This window comes from Carettochelys insculpta, chromosome 19 (assembly GCF_033958435.1).
Source record: "Carettochelys insculpta isolate YL-2023 chromosome 19, ASM3395843v1, whole genome shotgun sequence".
NCBI classification, from domain to species: domain Eukaryota; kingdom Metazoa; phylum Chordata; order Testudines; family Carettochelyidae; genus Carettochelys; species Carettochelys insculpta.
In genome coordinates this window covers 707,510-724,807 of record NC_134155.1, presented here as the reverse complement: position 1 = coordinate 724,807, position 17,298 = coordinate 707,510, and the positions used below count along the sequence as shown (strand labels likewise).

The window sequence follows — 17,298 nt, the reverse complement described above, 5'->3', positions numbered from 1 at the left end:
TTCCTTGGCACAATGGGCTTTGCCCTATCATGTGTATGAGAGTTACTCCAAGGTGCTGACAGACTTTTTCTTGAAAGTGCTGAGCTGTTGAAATATGTCCAGCCCATCTGTGCAGCATACTTATGTCTGTTTACTCAGTCCATTGATTGGAGTACAGACATTGCCCAGTGACTCAGTATGCTGCTGTGCTGTCTCTCTGCATTTTGGTCTTCTGGTTGCTTAGAGATGGGAGTAGATGCAGCAACTGCTCTGAGAATTATTTTTTCACCTCATTACTCTTACCCTTGTTAGAGTGGCTGAAACAAGAAGTTCTGAGCTGAAAATCACGCAGAAAACAGCAGGGGAAGCTGTTCTTTTACCTGTTTTTTTTTTTTTTTTTTATTTAAAAATGTCTCAGAAGTTTGGTTTTGGCTCACTTCACCTTGTTGCTAAGTTTCCGTCTAGCGCAGTGGAGGGCAAACTTTTTGGCCTGAGGTTCCCATCAGATCTAGAAGCCGTAGGGAAGACTGGGGAAGTCTATGCCTCCCTAAACATCCAAGTGTTGCCGGGCTTCTTCCTGCCTCTGTGGGACTGCCCTGCACCCCCTGGGGCACTGGGGCTGGTGGGCGCTGCAGCCATCTGCCTGGGATACTGGGATCTGAGGCTGTGGGGATTAGGAAGCAGAGGGGCTGGGGGCTAGATGTCCTTGCTTGCTGCATTGCCTAGGATTTGGGCTGGTTCCTCCCAGCAAAGCAGTCCCAACCATGCCTCCCAGTGTGAGCTCGGGGTTAGACTGACAGGTCTGATGGGCCAGATGTGGCTCATGGGCTGTAGTCTCTTTCACCCACTCCAACTTGATTTGAGTTACACACGGACTGAGTTCCTGTGAATTGTGATAGGCAGAGGCTTGGTTTGGAGACTGTTGTACATGCTATAATGGCAGAGTTGTGGCAGCTCCTTTAGATACGAAGTGAAATCATAGTCCAAAAGCTTAAAAAGAGTATATAAAGTTGAGCTTCTAAATTCATGTACAAAATCCCTTTCTGAAAACCCTGGCTGTGGTGCCCAGCCAAAGACTGCCACGTAAATGGCGTAAGAGTCAGGCAGAATACAGGGAGACAACTCCACCTAGGAGGGGTCTCTCTTTAAGCCTGTGGGGCTGCTAAAGTGACTCATATCAGTGGTAAGGGTGGTGGTTCTTTAACTTTGTTTATCTGGGTGACTACAGCAGAGATGATGGGATCTGAAGGGGGAGATGGAGGTTTCATAGAATGTAGGAGAGGCTGTGTGGGAGAAGGCAGGGCCCCCTGCGCAGGCATCTGTAACTCTTTCCTGAGAGATTCTGACTAGAAATGAAAATTCCATGCATACTCCCTCTTACGATGAAGTAATGTAACTGGGTGAGGCCAGGTGAGAATTGCTGGAGCTGCACTCCTCTCTGGCAGCTCAGTGAATGTAACACAGACATTGCAGCACAACTTGGTAATAGCAAACCAACCTGCCATGCAAGAGGCTGACAGCAGCCCTCCTTTATGTGCTCCTCTGCTTCTTTCAAGTTCCTCCTCATCTGACCAAATGCAAAGTATTCTTTGAAGGTGCATGAGGGTGGCCTGCAACTTGGATTCTGATCCAGAGCAGAATCCAGTCTCACTTGCAAGTGGGGCTAGGTCAGTGAGGCAGTGTCTGAGCAACTGGGGACGTCATGGGTGGGAAGGTGATGTGCTCTGACACTTATGAATTGCAAGTAATAAGATACTTGTCTGGTTTGTCACCACTCTGTAATACAGCAAGTAAGCATTTGCTATGTCTAGAGCTTTGCATAGAAAGAGAAGTACTGCAGCCTCTTAATACTGTCACCATTGCAAAAAGGAAGCTAGCCTTCAGAGGCAAAAGTAAAGCCTTACAAGAATAAAGACTATAATCTGAAACCGTTCTAAATGGAGCTGGGAGTAACCCTCTGATTGCCAGTGCTCACCTGGACTGACCTTGCACCCAGTCATGACTTGGGCTGGAGGCAATGGTCTGTAAAGCTCTTACACATGACTGTTTATCCCAGCACGACCCCTATGCTGTGGCCATATGCTCAGCATTTCAGAACTAGCCTCTAACTTGGAACTTGTCTGTGCCCCCACACTGGCATTCTCATACATAGATTAGGCAGGTAGACATCAGCTTGATTTGCCTGCATACATTCTCTTTTGGGTGTGTTAGTGGCAGCTAGTGTGAGGGCCCTTTCCAGCTGTGATCCATGAGTTGTATGTAGAAAGGTGAGAAGGGTTAAAAATCAGAGCATGAATGCTGTGGGTATAGGCATTGCAGTTACCAGGAGATGCCTGCTGCTCTGGGGCAGTGTGGAATGCGCGCGCGCACACACACACACACACACACACACTATGTAGATCGGGGTCAGCAACCTTTCCAAGGTGGAGTGCCGAAATTTGACCTTTTGACCTCTTTAAAGGCCCTGACAGTCCAACTTACAACAGCTTCATTAACTAAGATGCAGAGCTTTACCGTTTAGGTGGTGCTTGATAGTATTAGCTGGTCTTCTGTTAATTCATAGGCAGCCTGGCTTTGAGCAAGCTCCTAGCTGCACGGTGGAGGAGGGGTGAGGCTGAGCTCCTGCCTGGCATGTGGATGAAAATTGGCTCATGTGCCGTTTTTGACACACATGCGAAGGGCTCTGTGTAATTAGAAGGGAATGTAGCTGCGAGCTGGGAACAATAAGCTTGATCTTTATTTCCCAAAGTCCAGCTGCAGCTGGACTAATGTCTCCAGCCCTAATGAGTCGAATGAGGTGTGAGGTGCCCATTCTGGCTGGTATAGGAACTAGCTGCGGGTGTGTAGTTCTTTATTTTTTTTCTCAGGATTTACATACACAGAGTGACTTCATCACCCCCTCCAGTTGCAATGACCTGTTGAGGTGCTTAGCTTGGGAGTGCCAACTCTAGAGATCTCACCTTCTGTGGCAAGAGTTAATTCTTTGCGGCCATATTTCTGGTGAACAGTATCAGCGAGGTAGCCGTGTTAGTCTGTAGCTTCGAGAATAACAAGAAGTCTTGTGGCATCTTGTAGACTAACAGATATTTTGGAGCATAAGCTTTCGTGGGCAAAGACCCGCTTCATCAGATGCATCTGGCTGCATCTGATGAAGCAGGTCTGCCCACGAAAACTTATGCTCCAAAATACGTGTTAGTCTATAAGGTGCCACAAGACTTCTTGTTGTTTCTGGTGAAGTTTGCTACTTCCTTTATGTATTTTAAAAAGCAGTGGATGGAAACTTGACAAGAAGAGTTTTTTTTATTCAGACTACCTGGTCAAAGCAATGGGTCCTTTGTGGCTGGAGCTGATGAAGTTTCAAGCACTTAAAAGATGGGTCATTGGTATTGAGCAATGAGTTGCCTGTTTCCTCAAGGGCTGCAGCCCCACCCTTACCAGCACCAGCTAGTGGGTGGAACCACACTTCTGTGCATAAAGATACACTCTGGCCTCAAATGGGTAGAGGTGAGGCACACTTTTGTCTGCCCTCGGGCAAAGTAAAGTGTGAGTTAGTTCTTTCTACCTTGGCTGATAGGTAGAGCGTGAAACTTGCTCAAGACCCTGGGGGGAATTGGTGCATATGAGAAGTGGTGTTAAGGCAAAGGGAGATGATGCTGTTTCTGTGACAAATCCTTGAGATGTAATAAAACACAACTGGCTGGCTGTGTTTTCAGTAAGCTAATATGTGGGCATGCTTAGTGTGTGGTGTCTGGCTGCCCTGAGCTGCAGGGTTGACAAGCTGGGGAAAGAGGGGGAGGTCAGCAATGACTGGTGATGGTGTTCCCAGTTCTGAAGAACAGGTCGGACAGACTATGCCTGTTGTGGCAGTGCAATCCAGAGATTTCTAGGGAGTTACTTGGACTTCTCCATTGTAAGCAGGCATTTTCATATAGAGAGGAATCCAGGCAGGTGGCTGACGGCAACACAGGGATCTCAAGCCAAATGTCTCTGCACTGGGAGATAGATATGTGATCTGTTACCCCAGAGGGTCTCTTACAGACTGTAGCAAGGAGCACCATGAATTAAAACAGCTGCATTTTAACATGAGACTAGGACAGGAAACAAGTTTGTACTCTTTACCAGGCTGCCTTTCCCCATTACAGAACAGCCGCAGAGTATCTTTATTGCTGAGCAGTACTTGGAATAACAAGTTGCTTTTCTCTGGAGAAGTGGAACTGGAACTTCCCTTAGTAATGATACTTTCATAATGAACACTTCCCTAGGGCTTAGAAGGAGTCCAAGTTAAATGGCTGTTAACAGAAAATGAAGTTTAGACATTGACTAAAAATGCCTTCTACCAGATAGTCCCTTGGAATTTTCTGCTGATTCTCTCCAGTCGTCCTAGCAAAAACAAGGAAGTTGGAACTTATTTCTCTTTTTTTTTTTTTTTTTTTTTAAAACAACCCCAAATCTGAAACCAACACAGCCCTGTCTTGCCACACTCTTACTATGAGGAAGCAAGCAGACAAACATGCTTCTCTTTCTCCTTACTTTGTAGCTCACTTCTAAATGGAGGTCTCTCAGTACTGAAACCAAGTGTTCAATGCACTTGTGTCTTATAATTAAAGTCCTGACATATGCAGGATGGGGACTAGTTCTTGAAAAATGGTGACGTGGAGGATATGGTGGCAGCTGGCTCAATATGACCTCTCACTGCTGAGAGGCTAACTTGATCCTTGGTTGCATGAACAGAGGAATATAGTGGAGGAATAAGTGGTATTACTGCCACTACCTACAGTATCAGTGATACCCTTACTGGAATACTGTGTCCACTTTTGGTATCCACAACACTGGAAGAGTTCAGAAATAAGGTACAAGAATGAATCTGGGACTGGGAAATCGTTTTATATGATGAAAAATGGAAGACGCTCAGTATATTTAGTTTATTCAAGAGAAGGTCACGAGGTGATACATGAGGAAAGATCTGCTGATAATGGAGGGTCTTTCAGTCTTGAAGAAAAATGCCTAACACAAGCCAATGTCTGGATGCTGAAGCCACAAAGAAGTTACAGCTTGATGCAGAAAGTGCAGGATGAAATTCTCGTCCCGTTTATGCAGATCAGACTAAATTAAATGGTCCCTTTTAGCTTAAAACATATGCAAAATAATAAATGTTTGGGACAGTCTGTCTTCAGTGGTTCACTTTTTCAGGTCTCTTCTGCAACCATGAAAGCTAGAAAATAACTTTCTTTTTTAACTCCTGAAAGCTGAGGAGTGTGTAACTGCCAGTCCCTAGAGCCAGACCTTTAAGAAAACACACAGGATTGAGAGCTGGCAGCCCTGAAGGGAGGATGTCGGAGGAGGGTGGTGTCAGTGCCCTTTGCCTGGCCTATTTTTGAAAATTTTCCTCTTAGTCCCAGTTCTTCCTTCCCTTTCCCCCTGTACCCCCACTCCATCCTCAGTTCAGATTGTCAAGTGACTGGGGCCAAGAGAGGCCAGGTTTCTAGAGAGTTCACCCAAATCTGCTGACCTCTTTTGAAAATCCAGCTATTTATATTTGTGCCTAAATGATAGCTGTGATCTTTCAAAAGTGAGCCTTTTTCAAACTTTTTCCCCAGTGTAGGGGATACAGCTTCTGCTGTTCCTCCTTGCTGTTTCTTCATTTACATTACCAACTGCAAGGGCTGAAGTGTCACCAAGGTTCAAGTCTTGCTTCTGTGCTGTGCGAGTGAGTTTGTGTGTGTGTGTGATCTCTGCGGCTTTGGAAGAAAACCAAGCTATGAAGCAGCTGTGTTTGTGGAGTACTTGCCCCGCTCCACGTCTCTCCCACAACAGCTGCTGTCATTCTGTAGGCTTATTGTAGGGTTAGGTATCACTTGGTTACCAAGCAGGGAATTCATCTGTTTGTTTATACAAGGACCAACTTCTTTCTAGATCAGGGTGAGCAAAAAACAGCCCATGGGCAGGGTCAAGCCCACCAAATATTTACATCTGGCCACCACGACACTCCAGGCTGCTAATGTCCTGTGGCCCTGTGGAGTACTGCTGCCTGCCTGCTGCAGCCCCACATGCTCCTCAGAGGCCAGCTGCTGGGGCAGGTGTCTCTGTGCTTGCCCCTTGAGGGGAACATGCCAGCGGGTGTTTGCATGCTGCCCTTGTCTGCCAGCACTGCCCCTACAGCTCCCATTGGAGCCCCACTGTGGTGCTCAGGCAGCTGTGGGAAGCTGCAGCATACTTTCCACCTGCCCAGAGTGCAGGGGAGCTGAGATAGGCCCATGTTCCTGCCACTTGCACAGAGCCAGGTCAGGTAGAGCTGCACATAGCTGGGTCCTCCCATCTGTCCTGGGTGGGGCCTTGGACACAAGCACGAGGCTGCCTGCCTTTACCTCCACCTTGGGCAGCTGACTTTTGGAAGGGCTCTGATGTCCTTTCTCTGAGCTGAGGCCTGCAGCTGGGGACTCCTGGTGGTTGGAGCTGCTGCACACACTGCCTCCCTACCTAACACTCCAGGACTGGAGGCCAGCAATGCTTCCTCCTGACCCCCGCTTGAGGAAGGGGCATACTCAGCTGCTTGCTTGCCATACACTCTGGAGCTGGGAGGCTTCTGAACTCTGTTGGGGAAATGCGGCAGGGGGGCATGTCAGGCAGAAAGGATGGACTGGCTGCTCAGCCTGGGCTTGCCTACCCCAGCCCGCCAGTCACCCTACCACCCTGATGGGCTTATTTATGAGTTTTAGAAGATGACAACTGTAAGTGTCTGTGGGTGCCAGCTAAGGCCTCTGTTTGACATGGTAATAATGCCATTTTAATCCCTGAACTCATTTGGTAAAGGAAATTGGGAAACTTGGTTTACTTGTAAACAGACAGCAGTTCTTCTCCAAACTGCATGAAAGCACCAATTTGACTTTCCAGCACCTCTGACTTGTGTGTTTTTTGAATTGAAGCTCTCAGGTGATGAGTAGTGGGGACTTCTCCCTCTCTGGATGTTTCACATATTGCTTTTGTTTCTGCTCCAAAGCTCTTCTACAGAGGTTTTTTTAGTTTGTCCCAGTTTATACTTCTCCCTCTACTCCTGAGGCCTTGCATTGCAGCTGCCTTCTTTTAAGTGAGGCCATCTGGGCTGGTCTTAATCTGTGAATGCAGGTGCTGCTGGAGTGACCAGAGGGGTTTCTGCAGATCAGGCACTTTCCTCTGCCATAAACTGAGTGCATTACCTGAGGCCTCATTAAGGGGATGGAAATCATATGGAGGACTATGAATGCTCCTGAATTAGACTTGGGATTCAAGAAGGGATGAGGGGTCCTGGGGGATGTGGGCGGGGGGGGGGGGGGGCAGAAATTAGGAGTTCAGGGTATGGGAGGGGTTTGGAATGGGGATAGGAAGGCTCTGGCTGGGGATGTGGGCCTGCGATGCAGCAGAGAGCTACAGGCTGGGACTGGGGGGTTCAGAAGCTGAGCTGGGGCTGTGGGTTGGAGTTCAGGCTGGCTCAGGTGTAAGCAGCTCCCTAAAGCAAGCAGCATGTTCCCCTTCTGGCAGGCCCTATATGGAGGCATGGACAGGTGGCTGTATGTATTTTCCACCACCCCCTTCTTTAGGTGCCACCCCTGCAGCTCCCAGTTCTGAGCTGTGGGGTTAGTGCTTGAGGCAGGGACAGTGCAGGGATCCCTTGGGTTGCTCCTTTGCACAGGAGCTGGAGGGGAGAGACGTTGCTGCTTTTGGGAGCTGGGCAGAGACATGGCACGCACAGAGCAAGGGAAGCCCCCGCCACTCCCCCAGTGGGAGCTCAAGGGATTGATGCAGCTTCCAGACTGTAGTTTGCCCACTCCTAGTGTAGAGAGAGAGGGTGGTCACAAAGTTTGACATCGAAACTGCCTGTAAAGTGCAGTTAGTGCAGGAGTAAGGACACTTTTATGCAGAGGGTGATTAGTGTGTGAGGACGAGTGACTTAGAAAAGCAGCAGTCAGGGACGTGTCCTCCTGTTCAAAGGCTAGTTACTGAAGGTTTTTCTACATGGGGAAATTGGCAGGTGTGGCTCTAGTGATACACTTAAAACTCCCTATCTGGACATACTTACTCTGACATTAAAGGGCTTGTTCCAGTTTGTGACATGTTGATATAATTATACTGGTAGACAAGACCTGATTTTTGTGGGGAGGGGGAATTCTAAAGGCAGCAGAACGAACGAGGACTTTTACAGCCTCATTGCTTCCCAGTGTACTCTTGTGGAAAGCCAAATTAATCGTTGAATAATCTACATTTTCTTCAGTTTCCTAGATCCAGAAGCTTAAATCTTTGGTGAAGAACTTCTGAAAGCAAACTTCTTTACTCCTCCTCCTTCTTCTGATAGTGCAGTTTCAGCAAGTCTTTTTTAATTTTCCCATTCCTTTTTCCCCTTCAGCTGCCCAATATGTTTGGTGACCTTCGTTCCACATTTATTGCTCTGATGATTGGCTCCTACGCATCCTCAGCTGTCACTTTTCCTGGAATCAAGGTAAGGATGGAGATTCCTGAGCTCTGACAGATTTGGCTGAGCAATTGTGATGTTCTTGTCTTATGGCTTCATTCTACAGGATGGTAATTAGAAAGGGTGGTCCAATAGTTAGAGTGCTAAGCTAGAATACAAGAGACTTGCCTTCCTTTTCCTGTGTGACCTAGAGTAAGTAATTTTAAATGGGGCTAATAGCCCTACCAGACCTCACAGGGGTGTGGGGAGGATAAGTACTTGTGCTCGTATGATGTATAACGGAATTCCTTTATTTAGATGTCACCTTGCAAAACTGTATTTAACTGCCACCTACTTCCCTTCCAAATTGATGTCAGCAAACATTAGTGTGCAGATATTTTATGTGCTAATGATCTTATTGTGTTGTGAATTCCAGGTTATCTATGACTTCGGTGTCTCCTTCATCCTCATTTTGATTGTCTGGGCATCCTGTGCAGGGCTTGTTTTCCTCAACTGTTTCTTCAACTGGCCACTGGAGCCTTTCCCAGGACCCGAAGACATGGACTACACGTAAATGTCTCCTTTCGCTCTTGGGAACCTAGAAATTGTTGGACTGGATCAGTTGTAGGGTCCAGTCACTGAGAGGATAGCATCAGCTGCTTTAGAGGAAGATATATTTATTCCTACTGTTAAGTATTTATGGGTGACTTCTTTCCTAACTCTGAGAATTTACAGCACTTATTATAAATCCTTATCCTAGCTAGTGAGAGACTATTCAGGGAAGATGGTGTGTTCTGGCATCTAGGACTGCTACTGAAAACACCTTTCAAGCAGTGACTTCATTTTTCCACTGAGTCAGACCAAGAATTTCCACACAGGCATAGTGAGAGAGATTCCTCTTTGGCAATTTGGTCCCAGGTACTTTGGGATTTTATAAATTAAAATCAACATCTTGAAATCTACCTGGAAATTCGTAGTCAAGCTGTGACTCCAGTATCCTTAGATAAGGCCATGAACCTCAGACCTGCTTGGCAGCTCGCTCTTTTTTTTTTTTTTTTTTGCTCCCATCACAGTGTAAAGATCAAATTCAGCTGGCTAGGATTTGACCACAAAATTACCGGGAAACAGTTTTACAAGCAGGTGACCACAGTGGGACGTCGTCTGAGTGTGGGAAGTTCCATGAAAACCCCCAAGGAGCTGTCAGCTCAAGATGGCAACAAACTCTGTCTGTCAACAGTGGACCTGGAAGTGAAGCGTGAAGCAGACAATGCAGGTATTGTCTCTGGGTTTGTACATGTGACATTCACCCTACAGCAAAGGGTGCTTAGCACCTATTTTGGTTCATGTACCACTTAAACCCTCACAATAGGTGCTAAGCCATGCAGGCCCATACAGGTATGAGTTGTATACATGCATGCAATTCACCATTGTCCAGATAAGTATCTAGCTAGGCATATATAGCCCCCTACCCCACCCCCATATGTGTACACAGATCCTGAGATTGCTGCCTTAGCAGATGTGTGGGTGGTTGTCAACATCACATAGACCGTACATAACACATGAACTTCTATTGCTATAGACTGACAGTTGAAATTCTTAAAGCTACTTGTCCTCCCCACATCATCCTTTTTCAGAAGTAGTCCCTACTGCACAAGTTAGTCACTGGCTCTGAACCCATCTTTGTGCTGTCCCTAGACTATTGGGTTTGTGTTCTGGCCAGTGGAAGATTAGCTGGTCTGAACACACTAAAGTCTGTTGTGATGTCCAGCTATTACTAGAGGTTGCCTTCTTTAGAGACTCTCATTTCCTCTACAGCATCCCCATCCTTTATGCACAGTGTCTTCAGCCCAATTTTGCTACTCAGCCTCATCACCATGTGTGTTACTCAGCTTCGGCTCATTTTCTACATGGGAGCCATGAACAACATCCTAGGATTCCTTGTGGAAGGAGACCTGGAGACAGGTAAATTTTAACACAAGAATTCTTACCTCTTCCCTTAATTGGGGAAGTGACATGGACCACTCACCTACTAGGGAGGCTAGTTTCTTATGAGTCACTAGAGGGCTATTCTGTATATCTGCCTGTCACAAGAATGTAACCAACAGCTGCTGTCCGTGTTTTGATGGGTGGCTGGAACCTGCTACAACCAGAGGGGCAACAAGTGTCAGATAGCAAGGTGCACACTTGAATGTCAAGTTATTTTCAGCCAAGCTTTTATTATATACTTTCCATGTCACGTCCTTAAACTGGGGTTACCAAGTTTTGGCAGGGCCATAAAAACAAAAAAACAAAAAAACCCAACCTTTTCCATTGAGTATATGTTATGAGTGTAAACAAAATTCAGAGCAGCTGAATTCAACAGCAGATGGTTTAAAAGGTAGCTGTTTTTTTCTGTGACTCAGTCCAAAGCATTGAGGGGAAATGATGTCATGATAGCATAACCTTCTACATACTGTTGTGTGTCTGGGAGACTGACTGGCAGCTTCTTTTCTGGGATTCATTATGTTTATAGTGCCTGATTCAGTGAGGAAACCAACAGGGAAGTGTACTTCAGCTTAGAATTTATTTACTGAAAGTACCCTGAACTGCAAAACAAAATGTACCCCAATTTTGTCTTGCACAGTTAAGTTCTAGATTAAACTTGTTAAATCTGGAATTTGTGAATCTGAAAAATCAAGAGCTCTTTCAAAAGCAATTATGAGGCACTAGAGGAGGGGAGGAGAGTAAATGACAAACTCAGAATACCCGAGCATTCCATGAATTGCTTTGTTTCTTTATTAGTCAAGTGCTTGACAGCCTGTAGCATTTGGATCTTTCTCCCTATCCTTGCTCAAGAAGCAATGTAGACGCTAAATAAACAGGACAAACCCCAGAGTTGGATGCCTTTCCTAAAATGGGTTCCATTCACTTATCATTTCATCTTTCTCTGTTACTCTCCTCCACTTGCTTGCTTTACTGCTTGAGGTTAGTTCTAGTTTTATTTTTATCCCAACTTTATTTTTAATACTGAAGTGCTTCTTTGAGTGGTCCCCGTGGGTGCTCCACAATAGGTGTCGGGCTCGTCCGGCGCCGCAGATCGGAATTCTTCTAGCAGTTTCTATTGGATCACGCATGCGCCAACGCGCGCCGCTCCCTTGCGCGCCCCCGGCCATGTGCGCGATCCGGTCCCCGCCAGTTCCTTCTCAGCCGTCATCAGCTGCTGACGGAATCCTCTCCGGCTAAAGCCAGAGACAGATAAGATAGTTGTTTTTTACATGTAGTTCGTTTGTTTTGTCACTATTTTATTTAAAAAAAAAAAAAAAGAGAGAGAATATTAGACAGCAGAGAGAAGAAGAACGAAGGAGAGAGGGGCGGGCAAGAAGGCTGTTAAGCCATCCGCTGCCCTGGAGGCCGTGATTGTTATTTTGGATTAGAAAGCACTGATTAGTGGCTAAGTACCCTATTAACAGTAAAGACTCACTGTGATGGCTTCTTCGGGGTTTAAGAAGTGTGAGTCATGCTGCGAGGCTATGCCGGCCTCTGATGGGCATAGTGAATGCATTCGCTGCCTGGGAGAATCACACATTACCCAGAAGTGTTCCCACTGCGCTAAGCTTACAGCCAGGGCCAGGAAAGACAGAGATGAGGCTCAAAGGCTGTGTCTACACGTGCCCCAAACTTCGAAATGGCCATGCAAATGGCCATTTCGAAGTTTACTAATGAAGCGCTGACATGCATATTCAGCGCTTCATTAGCATGCGGGCGGCAGCGGCGCTTCGAAATTGACGAGCCTTGCAGCCGCGCGGCGCGTCCAGATGGGGCTCCTTTTCGAAAGGACGCTACCTTCTTCGAAGTCCCCTTATTCCCATGAGCTCATGGGAATAAGGGGACTTCGAAGTAGGCGGGGCCCTTTCGAAAAGGAGCCCCGTCTGGACGCGCCGCGCGGCTGCAAGGCTCGTCAATTTCGAAGCGCCGCTGCCGCCCGCATGCTAATGAAGCGCTGAATATGCATGTCAGCGCTTCATTAGTAAACTTCGAAATGGCCATTTGCATGGCCATTTCAAAGTTTGGGGCACGTGTAGACACAGCCAAAATGATCTTGTTTGATAAGGCTCTCCAGCCTGAACCGCCGGAGAAGCCTCACGGAGAAGGGCCCTCTGGGTCGCATAAGAGGAAGGCAGACTCTTTGACCCCCTCTGTGCAGAAGAGGAGGAAACTCTCCCCAGCTCGATCCTTGCCGGCAGGCCCAGCGGGCAGGACGAGCAGAACGCAGAGCCCCCAGCCACAAGCTCATGAAAGCGGCAGCGCAGCAGTGCACATGGCAGAGGCTGAGCCTCTGATTACACAACAGGCAGCATGGAAGGTGCTGCGAGCACCAGCGCAGTGAGCGCCAGCGCGGCAAGCGCTGGAATCGGCGGCACCGACGCATGCAGCACCAGCTTCTGCGGCGCCGACGGCGCAGGGGCACCTGGCACGGAGCCTATCGGCGCTGGAGGAAGCTACCCGCACAGCACCGACAATGGGGCCGAGATACCCGGCACGGGAGGGGGCGGCACCCACCCCACAGGGGAGGGGCAAGGCAAAAGCAAAAACTCGGCGCCTTTTAGTCCATCTCCAGGCAGGGCCACACTGCCCTTATCACCCAGGCGCCCCCCCGCCCCGCCCGAGATACACACGCCGCACTGCTGGGCTGTAACTCCACCGGCTTATCTCGGGCCTCCCTCTCCGTTCCTCCAACCAATTTTGCCGTGGCTCAGGCCACCTTCACCATTTTTGGGCATGGATCCCCTTGGGTACTATCACAAACCGGCTTCACCACTATCTATGTCGTCGCGGAGGTCCCGCTGTCCCAGACATCATGGGTACGCTCCCCGATTGTGTTCCAGGTCTCCATCACCGGGCCCTTGCCCATGCTGCTATGGTCGTCCTCATCATGCTGAACGCCAGACACCACAGGTCTAGATCCAGGGGCAGGTCCTCTCCTACTACTCGTCAATACTCCCGTGTACACTCTCGCTCTGGGATGGGAACACAGTTGTCCCAGGGGGAATTAGGTCCAGAATCCCAAGACTTCCCTTCACAGCCCTCCAGGGAGCACGTATATCACTGAACTCGGGAGCCAGAGGATTTGGGGGAGGTTTACCCCAGCGGTTCGTCCTCATCCTCCCCAGATGAGGCCATGGCCCCCGAGGATGTCTCCCCTCCGGATGACCTTAAACAATTCCAGGAGCTGTTCAAAAGAGTAGCTTTCACGCAGGACATTCAAATAGCAGAGGTGCAGGAGAAGCACCATAAACTCCTGAAAAACTTGAGACCCCCCGGCTTCATCTAAAATCGCTATCCCGCTGGATGAAGCCATTATGGAGTCAGCCACTAACATATGGCAGACTCCGGCCTCTATTGCGCCTACGAGCAAGAGAGTGGATAAGAAGTACTTCATCCCAGCCAAGGGCATGGAGTTCCTCTTTAGTTACCCGCAACCCAATTCTTTGGTGGTCGAATCGTCCCAGCAGAGGTCGAAGACGTCTCAGTACAAATCGGGTGGGGGGGTCGGATAAAGATGCTAAGAAGCTAGAGCTGTTTGGCAGGAAGGTCTATTCCTCCTCTACCCTGTTATTGAGAGTGGCAAATTACGCGGCACATCTATCAAACCATAACTTTGACAATTACTCTAGACTCACTCCCCTCATGGATTCAATCCCGGAGGACAAGAAGCCAGTGTTAAAGGCGATTGTCCAAGAGGGCTATGTGGCGTTGCGGACGGGAGTCCAGATTGCCCTGGACGTGGCGGACACAGCGGCACGTTCAACAGCCGCAGCAGTGGTAATGCATAGGGAATCCTGGCTCCAGATGTCTGGTATCCCCAGAGACCTACAGGTGAAGATCATGGATCTTCCCTTTGATAAGCAAAAGCTGTTTGCGGACTCAACCGACTCGGTCCTCCACCCCAGCAAAGACTCGAGGGCCACACTTAGGACCTCTGGTATTTATACTCCCCCATACAAGAAAAAGAAATTTCATCCTCCGCAAAGACGCTATGCTTACCAATCACAGTGCACTCAATATCAGCGAGGCTACGACCAAGGGCTCCATCAACAGCAGCAGCAGTACAGGGCTCCCGGGCGATGTTCTCAACAAAGCCATACACCCTCGGGACAGGCCCAGAGACAGCAGGTTTGACGGGTATGTTGGGGGCTGCACTATCAATACCATCGCTCAATGCCATTCTCATCTCATGTTCCATCATCACCTCAAACCGTTCCACTCCCAATGGCAAAAGATCACCACAGACAAATGGGTGCTAGAAATTATAGCCACAGGTTACACGATCCCTTTCCAGTCACTTCCACCGACGAAGCCTCCTGCCCGGCCTCATCTCAGGGACGCTGCCCACGAGGTGAGGCTGAAGCAGGAGGTAGATCACCTCATGTTCATAGGGGCGGTGGAAAGAGTGCCGGAACAATTCCAAGGGAAAGGTTTTTATTCACGCTACTTCCTAACAGAGAAGAAAACAGGAGAAAACAGGAGGCTGGAGGCCGATTTTTGGATCTATGGGGCCTCAACCATACTTACGGCACTGGACGATGGAGACTGGTTTGCAGCCCTCGACTTACAAGATGCTTACTTTCATATAACAATCCACCCGGCACACAGGCGCTTCCTCCGCTTCACGGTCGGCGGAGAACATTTCCAGTACAGGGTTCTTCCATTCGGCCTATCCTCGGCACCCAGAGTCTTTACCAAAACCCTGGCAGTGGTATCAGCCTACCTGCACAGATGGGGTGTTTATTTTCCCATATCTGGATGACTGTCTACTGAAAGAGGCCTCAAAGGCAGAGGTCCTACACATGATACGTGTCACCGTGAACACGTTTACTTTGCTGGGCCTAGTTATCAACCTCGCAAAGTCAAAGACCGAACCCACGCAAGATATAGAGTTCATAGGGGCACGCATAAACTCGATCACAGCAAGAGTATACTTGCCCGATGCCCACTTCCACGCCATCAACTCCCTGGTGCAAGTCATGATGTACAGCCCCATGGTGCCGGTCCTAAAGTGTCTGCAACTGTTGGGGCACATGACGGCAGCGATGTTTGTGGTACAGAATACCAGGTTACACATGCGAAGCCTGCAGCATTGGCTGGCGAGTGTTTACAAACTGGCATCCCACACTGCCCACAGGGTAGTGTCACCCACGACAGAGGTACGCAGATCCCTAGCATGGTGGGAAAATCCTGAGAATCTGCTAGTGGGGGTGTCTTTACACCAACCACAAATTTCTATTTTTCTTGCTACCGACACCTCCCACATAGGATGGGGAGTGCACATTGGCAGCAAGGTGACGCAAGGGATATGGTCCCCTGTGGAACAGACACTGCACATAAACATACTGGAGCTCAGAGCAGTGTTCGACATGTGCAGACATTTTCGAGAATACCTGCATGGCAAAGTAGTCGGGATCAATACCGACAATACCTCCACTATGTTCTACATCAGTAGACAAGGAGGGGCACGATCCCGTGCGTTATGTGCGGAAGCAGTCCGATTGTGGAACTGGTGCATCGCCAACAACATAACGTTGAAAGCCTCGTACTTGCCGGGCGCCCACAACATGAAGGCAGATCAGCTGAGCAGGCGCTTTGCACTCGCACACGAATGGCAGATCCGCTCCGACCTGCTACGGCGCATATTTCGTACATGGGGGTTTCCCCAAGTCGATTTGTTTGCCACCCAGTACAACAAGAAGTGTCCCCAGTACTGCTCCAGAGCAGGAATAGGGCGGGGGTCCCTGGTGGATGCATTCATGATTTCATGGAAAGGCCCTCTACTCTACGCGTTCCCCCCCCCACCCCCCACAACGCTTATCCACAAGGTTCTGCAGAAAGCCAGAAGAGAGAGAGCTCTCATGATACTCATAGTTCCAACTTGGGACCAGCAACAATGGTTTCCCTTGCTTCTACGCATGTTGGATTGTCCACCACTCCCCCTACCGGTGGCACCGGACTTACTCACGCCGGCTCAGGGGTCCATAGTGCACCCATACCCTCAGGGACTGCGCCTACAAGCATGGTTAATCCATGGCTCAGCGCCTTAGAGAGCACGTATACGGAGGGAGTACAACAAGTCTTGGAGTGTAGCCGAAGGACCTCCACCAGGAGGACTTATGAACAGAAATGGACTCGATTTACAGCCTGGTGTTCCGCCAAACAGTTACCTCCCCTTGACGTTCCTATAACCGTAATACTAGAATACCTATTGGACCTCAAACGAGACGGGCTTTCTCTATCCTCGCTAAAGGTCCACCTTGCTGCTATATCAGCTTTTTGACATACAGAGGAAGGGCCCACTGTATTCGCCCACCCTATCGTCACAAGGTTCTTGAAGGGGCTGTTAAACCTGTACCCCCCTCGAAAATCACTTCCACCGTCGTGGAGTTTGGACTTGGTGCTCAGCACACTATCGGGACCACCCTTCGAACCATTAGCCATGGTACCCCTCCGACTCCTTACGATGAAAACAACCTTCCTCCTTGCGATTTACATCAGCCCGCAGGGTGAGCGAGCTTGCAGCAGTGATGGCAACGCCGCCCTGCGCAGTATTCTCAAAGGAGGCGGTAACCTTACGGTTACATCCGGCCTTCGTTCCAAAAGTTTCCTCGGAGTTCCATCTTAACGAACCAATAGTTTTACCCTCGTTTTACCCGAAGCCTCACAGCTCCAGCAAGGAGGCACGCCCACATCTCCTAGATGTGAGAAGGGCGTTGGCCTTTTACATAGACAGAACTAAGTCCTTCCGGAAAACGGACAGGCTTCTGGTGTCTCTCTCGCTCCCAGGTCAAAAGGGGAAGGCCTCTCTTCACAGAGAATTTCAAAGCACATTGTGTCCTGTATAAAAATGTGCTACGAGCTTCGAAAGA

At 48.8% G+C, this 17,298-nt stretch overlaps 1 protein-coding gene across 4 annotated transcripts in view; it reads left to right on the top strand.

The window, feature by feature from the left end:
• The window catches only part of SLC43A2 (solute carrier family 43 member 2), a 59,280-nt gene that overhangs the window by 21,824 nt on the left and 20,158 nt on the right, over positions 1 to 17,298 (top strand). For 3 of the 4 annotated variants that reach the window (XM_075013435.1, XM_075013434.1, XM_075013436.1), the window contains exons 6-9: positions 8,357 to 8,449; positions 8,838 to 8,971; positions 9,475 to 9,674; positions 10,217 to 10,363. In XM_075013435.1, the coding sequence (XP_074869536.1) occupies positions 8,357 to 8,449; positions 8,838 to 8,971; positions 9,475 to 9,674; positions 10,217 to 10,363 (574 nt within the window). The remainder of the gene's footprint in view (positions 1 to 8,356; positions 8,450 to 8,837; positions 8,972 to 9,474; positions 9,675 to 10,216; positions 10,364 to 17,298) is intronic. The other variant, XM_075013437.1, reaches the window with a different exon arrangement.